At 40.2% G+C, this 7,210-nt stretch overlaps 1 protein-coding gene across 3 annotated transcripts in view; it reads left to right on the top strand.

Annotated features, from left to right (window-relative positions):
• The first annotated feature begins 410 nt into the window (after positions 1-410).
• The window catches only part of ddx23 (DEAD (Asp-Glu-Ala-Asp) box polypeptide 23), an 11,737-nt gene continuing 4,937 nt past the window's right edge, over positions 411-7,210 (top strand). Inside the window, exons 1-16 of one of the 3 annotated variants that reach the window (XM_007566337.2) lie at positions 411-517; positions 1,414-1,568; positions 1,664-1,780; positions 2,664-2,757; positions 3,034-3,099; positions 3,180-3,318; positions 3,408-3,541; positions 4,215-4,327; positions 4,413-4,556; positions 4,625-4,850; positions 4,931-5,076; positions 5,165-5,342; positions 5,566-5,808; positions 5,876-6,027; positions 6,107-6,215; positions 6,582-6,756. In XM_007566337.2, coding sequence (XP_007566399.1) covers positions 1,414-1,568; positions 1,664-1,780; positions 2,664-2,757; positions 3,034-3,099; positions 3,180-3,318; positions 3,408-3,541; positions 4,215-4,327; positions 4,413-4,556; positions 4,625-4,850; positions 4,931-5,076; positions 5,165-5,342; positions 5,566-5,808; positions 5,876-6,027; positions 6,107-6,215; positions 6,582-6,756 — 2,191 coding nt within the window. In that variant the 5' untranslated portion in view covers positions 411-517. Of the gene's footprint in view, positions 601-1,413; positions 1,569-1,663; positions 1,781-2,663; positions 2,758-3,033; positions 3,100-3,179; positions 3,319-3,407; positions 3,542-4,214; positions 4,328-4,412; positions 4,557-4,624; positions 4,851-4,930; positions 5,077-5,164; positions 5,343-5,565; positions 5,809-5,875; positions 6,028-6,106; positions 6,216-6,581; positions 6,757-7,210 lie in introns of all 3 variants that reach the window. The other 2 variants (XM_007566336.2, XM_007566335.2) reach the window with 2 other exon arrangements.

A 7,210-nucleotide genomic window follows, 5' to 3' on the forward strand; every position in this document is an offset into this window, starting at 1 on the left:
GTTCAGTTTTTCTCTCATTGAAAGCTGTTAATATGACTAAAGTGATCTCTTTTCACTGTCAAAAACAGCTATTCAAAATTAGTTGAATGTACCTTTTAGTGCCACTGTTATTATAGCAACACTCAGTTTGGAAGCAGATGTGCTATTTTTCAATAAGAATTTTACAGTTATGAAATCAACCCTTTTATATCAATATGCAGTAATCGATTTTTGACATCTCAAAAAAATCGAACAATGCGACTTTTAAGTATATGATAACCAAACATGATAATGCACCACAAGTCTTTTAAAGAAGGCACTTAGGCGTCCGTGTGCTAAACAACTGGGGTCCTTACAGAGTTTTTGCTTCGTGATGGACAATGTAGTTTCCACAAGAGATTGTCTCACTCTAACAACAGCACCCTGGACTTCACATCCCAGAAACCTTTGCTCGTTCTGCTCGTGCAGAGCATTATGGCGTCTCCTTGAATCGTCGATAGATCGCTGGTGTTTTGTTGACAAGCTAAAAAAGGAGAGTGTGAGTTTAGTTATAGTTAATCTCTCCCGGTGTTTTTGGCTCTCTGCTCACAGCTGGAGGTAAAGTAGTCTCAGTTTTGCGCAGTTGAGTAGTTTTTTTTTGGGGGGGGAGAAAAATATAATCTTCGTTTAGCCTTTAGCTAGCCAACTTCTGACGTTTTCACTACAGAAGTAAAATTACTCGTTTGTTCTCGTTTATTTAAATTTTGACAGCATCCTTATAATACTGCTTTTTTTACACTGTAGTTTCGTGTTTGTTGAAAGACATGCCTTAATACCAAACGAGATTGCAGAAAATGTCTTCTGAAAATGTGCTATATAAATAAAATGACCTTACCTTACCTTCTGTCTGTATCATACAGGAGACGTTATGCTATTATTGTTGAGTATAGTTGCGCTGTTTTGTAGTACTTTTGTAATTGCTTTATGTATTTTACTCGTTATCATCTTGCTTAAATAAAGATTTATTTTAAATTATGAAACGTCCACTTGTTACAAGGGACACAGCCTTTTTTGACGAAATTTTATAATGTAGGTCAAAAACTGACAGAGAAATACGGAAATGTGTCTATAAATGTAGAAATCCAGAATAAACATCTGTTTAGCTATTTTTAGATGACCACGTTTTTGCCTTTATTTTCCCAGATGATATTTTTACAAAATACTATTCAAACTACTTTAGTCCAGACTGCAAGAATAAGTTTTTGTTCATAAGTCAAGAATGGAGATAAAGAACAATAAAGCAAAATAAAAAAAAATCAGGCTCTATTTGTTAAAAGAAAAGGTACTTAAAGTTATATTTTCTAAATTTGGTCCTGGATGTTTATTCTTGTATTTCAAGGCTAAAATGCTTTGGAAAAACTTCACTCATGTACTTGCGCCTTTTTTAACTTGCAGATGGCTGCTGACACAGATAGGAAGGATGCCGAATCATCAGGGAACAAAGACCGGGAGAGGAAACGCAGCCGTTCACGTGATCGGGATCGCAGAGGATCACCTTCACGTAAACGGCATCGTTCCCGTGAACGAAACCGCTCCAAATCTCCAGACAGGTGACTTTAACTAAGGCACACAAACTAAACTTAAATGGTTATGTACATGTGCCATGGATTGTTTGCTTCTTTCTAATTTGTGTTACAATAAAAAGGGATCGTCGCATGAAAGATAAGGACAGAGACAAGGATCGGGACAGAGACAAAGACAGAGACAGGAGCCGCAAAGACAGAGACAGCCATCGGCGCGATAAAGATCGCAAGAGATCAAGGTATGAAAAACACAAATGTGAGACATCATGATCCTACTGTAAAAATATGAACACTTTTGCAAAAAAATTCGAGAAACCAAATATAACTAAAAAAACTGCCAATCCTGACAAAAATATGTGTTGTAAATGGGTTTTCTTTGCATGACCATAACACACAAAATATATTTTTAAAGGAATTTCTTTAAAATATGATTATACATTCAAGGGAAATGTCTCAAATTCACTTAAAATTTATCATTTCTAAAGATTTACACACCCAATCTCCACCTAACCTTCGTGACTTGTTGTTTCTTTTCATGAAAAAACACCTAAAATCTTCCACTGAAATTCTGCTTTTATTTTTATTTTACTGTTATTTCCAAATCTTGGTGTTGCTAATATTAAGATTTAAGAAATGCATCGACCAGTGTCTGATTTCATATTTGGCTGACTCTAAGCTAGATCCTGAAATACTGTTATTGCACAAACTAATGTTTGTAAACTTTGTTTTTTTTCAGCACATACAATTGCAAACACCAACCTTAAAATATTTTGTAGCTTTCCTGATAAAGACACTGTTTGTCAATCCAACACAAAATGAAAGAATTATAAGATTATCCACATTTATATATCAAATCATATGTTCCAAACATTTATTTATGATTAAAGATAAATTAAGTGCATCAAAGTATACGCTGTTTGTTGAGGTGTTTACAGGTAATTTAGATATGTTGAGTTGGCATAAAAGGCAAAATGAGTTTAAGAGATCGGGGTCAAAGTGAAATTTGGCTGTTTTTGATCTTCCCGACTTAACAAATCTTCCAGCTTCCATGATGTTTAGGAGATGATGAGGATATGAAAGTTTTGTGTAAAATATCTAACTGTCATGTGGCTGTTTTCTTAGAAGCCTGTCACCAAAGTCAAGGGACAGCAAGTTAAAGAAGGAGAAGGATATAAAAACAGAGGAAGAAGAAGATGACAAAAAGAAGAAGGAGAAGGTAATGAAATGAAAACACAGGACTCGTGTTTTCATTTAGTTTATTTGCTTTGCAGATCTTATCTCATTTCTGATCACTGCTGTAAATCATGCTTCTGTTTGCAAGAATTGAATAAAACTGTCAAGCTGAATTGCTGTAAGGCATTTAAAACTTGGCAAAGAAAAAACATTTTCCATCATATTTTGAAGTAGAAATGTTGTTATTCGTGCAGCATCTATGGACCAAGTGCTCTTTTCTTTAAAAGTTTTATGATTTACATTATGTTGTGTGTCTCAGGTTCAGCCCCTCTCTTTGGAGGAGCTTCTGGCCAAGAAAAAAGCAGAGGAGGAAGCCGAGGCAAAAGTGAGAATTTTCACTGCATATTTTCTTTCACAGATTTTATTTTTAATATTTTACTTTAACTTTATCTGCTTTGTTTTTAGCCAAAGTTTCTGTCTCGAGCAGAGCGAGAAGCTGAGGCTATAAAGCGCAGAGAGCAGCAGGTGGAGGAAAGGAAAAAGCTGATGGACGAGGAAAGAAAGAAAAGACGAATGTTCCAGGACATTGGGAGAAAAATGCTGGGTTTGTTTCACATTTTAGCTTGAAAATGTTACGTTCTTGTGCTAAGCTCTGGAAACATGTTTGTGAGACTTGAGATCTGTTTCTCACAGAGGATCCCCAAGAAAGGGAGAGAAGGGAGCGCAGAGAGCGAATGGAGCGAGAGAACAATGGGAATGATGAAGATGATGGGAGACAAAAACTCAGAGAGGAGAAAGACAAAAGCAAAGAGCTCCATGCCATCAAGGTTAGTTTCAAGAGACCAGGCTCAAGAGAGGGCCGCATTTAAATTATTTTAACTATTAAATTATTTAACATGACACTCAAGGTGAGTGTTGAACCATATTTAGGCCTTTAACAACAAAATCCTCCTCCTCATTTGTTTTTTCAATATGTTGCATTGTATATGATATTGTTTTTATTGCTTTTCATTTCAAATCTGTTGTTTTGTATGTGTTTTCATACCTGAAATTATCCTACTTTAGGTTTTTCATTATTTTGATTAAAAATTAATTACATGCGTTCCTGTCCTACTGACTAAATATTGCAAAAAAACACATGAGGAACTCAACAGTTATTGCACTCCAAACAGTCCTTAGCAACGTGAATATTGCGCATACTGACACTGCGATGGTGATTTGAATATATTGTGCAGATCTAGTTTCCATCAAAAGGGAGTCATTCTCTTATTTAGATCAGTATGACTTTTACGCCTTTCCTACTTGGAGAGATAAAGCCCAAAATAGTACTTATAAAAGTACTTATCTGCTTTCAAAGAAAATACTAAAACCTAGAGGTTTTTAGGTTTTCTGGGTCTAAAATGTGTTGTTTTTTTTTTTGCTGTGGTTCCATATTTTTACAGTAAACATGAATGTGAAACTAAACTGATGATGCATGCTAATAGTTTAACCTAATTACAGGAACGATATCTGGGTGGAATCAAAAAACGCCGGAGAACTCGCCACCTGAACGACAGGAAGTTCGTATTTGAGTGGGATGCTTCTGAAGACACTTCAGTCGACTACAACCCGATGTGAGCGGATTGTAAAGTTATCTTGAGTGGGTTAGTGAATGTTTCTTTCCAGGTTTAAATGTTAGATTTTAATTTCTCCCTGAAGCTACAAAGAGAAGCATCAGGTGCAGCTTTACGGGCGCGGGTTCATCGCTGGCATCGACCTGAAGCAGCAGAAAAGAGAGCAGTCACGTTTCTACGGCGACCTGATGGAGAAGAGGCGTACGCTGGAAGAGAAGGAGCAGGAAGAGTGAGTATAATGATATGAAATGGTGTAAACTGTCTGGTTGAAGGAATCTCACATCGTTTTCCCAACAGGACACGACTGAAGAAGGTGCGAAAGAAGGAAGCCAAGCAACGCTGGGACGACCGGCACTGGTCCCAGAAGAAGCTGGACGAGATGACGGACAGAGACTGGCGAATCTTCAGGGAGGATTACAGCATCACCACCAAGGGAGGGAAGATCCCCAACCCCATCAGGAACTGGAAGGAGTATTCGCTGCCCGCTCACATCCTGGAAGTCATCGACAAATGCGGCTACAAGGTTTGTTCAAGTCCTCAACCCTGCTCTGATGTGTAACACTGGTTTCTGTAACGCTGACTGGTGTCTTCTGTAAACTTCAGGACCCAACACCCATTCAGAGGCAAGCCATTCCTATTGGCTTGCAGAACCGTGACATCATCGGCGTGGCTGAGACGGGTAGCGGTAAAACAGCTGCTTTCCTCATTCCTCTGCTGGTCTGGATTACCACTCTGCCGAAGATCGACAGGTAGCAGAAATAATCCTTCATTATTCCTCAGTAAACCCTTCAATCCGCCTCTGTCCTGCCGGTTACAGCGATCTGTTCTGTGCGGCAGGATCGAAGACTCCGATCAGGGGCCTTACGCTGTGATTTTGGCTCCGACTCGTGAGCTGGCTCAGCAGATCGAAGAAGAAACCATCAAGTTTGGTAAACCGCTTGGCATCCGAACGGTGGCGGTGATCGGAGGAATCTCCAGAGAAGATCAGGGCTTCCGACTCAGGATGGGCTGCGAGGTGAAACATTAATACTGACAAAACCACTAAAACATTCAATCTTTAAAGTCAGAACTGAATGAAATAAACTGAAGACGAAATATCTTGTTTGATTAAAAGCTGCTTAATACGCAGACTTACTTTTGTAATTTTCTGTGACATTGTAAGCGATCCTGCCTTCTCTTTCACCAGGAAGCTGAAACTTTTTGGTTCTTAAATGTCTGAGTTTTTCCTCTTCTAACAGATCGTCATAGCAACGCCCGGTCGTCTCATAGACGTGTTGGAGAACCGCTACCTGGTGCTCGGCCGCTGCACCTACGTCGTACTGGACGAAGCCGACCGTATGATTGACATGGGCTTCGAACCGGACGTCCAGAAGATTCTGGAGTACATCCCGGTGACCAATCAGAAACCGGACACCGACGAAGCCGAGGACCCGGAGAAGATGATGATGAACTTCGAGTCGGGGAAACATAAATACAGACAAGTACGGGAATCTTTCTGCTCCACGCCGGCACCAGGCGTTCTCTGAACTCTATGATTGCGTCTTGCAGACCGTCATGTTCACCGCCACCATGCCTCCCGCTGTGGAGAGGCTGGCGAGGAGCTACCTGAGGCGCCCTGCGGTGGTGTACATCGGATCTGCAGGAAAACCCCACGAGAGAGTGGAGCAGAAGGTCCTGCTCATGTCGGAGGGAGAGAAGAGGTGAGAGGCAAACCAACACGACCTCCGAGGATCACAGAAACCGCAGCACGCTGAGCGTTTCCTTCTTTGTCCTGTGCAGGAAGAAGCTGCTGGAGGTCCTGTCGCACGGCTTCGAGCCGCCCATCATCATCTTCGTCAACCAGAAGAAGGGCTGCGATGTGCTGGCCAAGTCCCTGGAGAAGATGGGGGTGAGTCACTGTGGAGCAGGCGGGCGGTTTTCTGACAGTAGAAGAAGGCCGTCCGTCTGTCCTTCCTTTTTTCCATCCCTTTGTTTGTACATCATCTTTTCCTTCTTTCTCCTTCATCTTTTTGTTTGTTTTCTGTCTCATTCTGTCAGACTTTTTCTCCATTTCCTAACAGGGTCTGTTTTTGTTGACTCTTTATGTTAACCCTTGTCAATAAAATAAAAATCAGGGGGACATTTACACTTTAAAATGTGTAAGACAGAAAGAAAACTGAATAAATCTGAGTCTCTAATGTGAGCAACAAAATAAACAGGAACCCTGACTGGATGGTATAATAGCACGTCAACGTTCCTCCGTTTCTCTCTTCAGTACAATGCTTGCACGCTGCACGGCGGCAAAGGCCAGGAGCAGAGAGAGTTTGCACTTTCCAACCTCAAGGCTGGAGCCAAAGACATCCTGGTGGCCACCGACGTTGCTGGTCGAGGAATTGACATCCAGGACGTCTCCATGGTCATCAACTACGACATGGCAAAGAACATTGAAGGTGAGGAGGCCGTTTCCAAAACAAGACATCTGACACCACAGTTAGGCAGTAACTATTTGGTTTTAAAAATACCAAAATTTCCACTTAACTTTATAATTCGGTCCATCTGATTATGTAGTTTTTAAATACCAAATGCTGATAACTTGAGGAGTTACTCAAGACTTGAGTAGATTTTTTTTTTACCAAACACTTTTTTTCTCTTACTTGAGTAAAAATACAATAATAAATAATAATATTTTATTGATCCCCAAACAGGGGAAGAGGGATATTTTGTTTGTCCCAGCATATCACACAATAAAAATTACAGTAATAAACAAAATAAACATACAGCAGTAAAGAAGAGTGAGCAGTGATAGCCTTAAGGACACACACGTATCGCTCGGTATATTGCTAAATATGTATCAGCCTTTCCCCCAGTGTATCGTAAGCCTGGCGGGTCACCAGGCTTTACTTC

Source organism: Poecilia formosa, unplaced genomic scaffold, assembly GCF_000485575.1.
Source record: "Poecilia formosa unplaced genomic scaffold, Poecilia_formosa-5.1.2 Scaffold190, whole genome shotgun sequence".
Classification (NCBI taxonomy): domain Eukaryota; kingdom Metazoa; phylum Chordata; class Actinopteri; order Cyprinodontiformes; family Poeciliidae; genus Poecilia; species Poecilia formosa.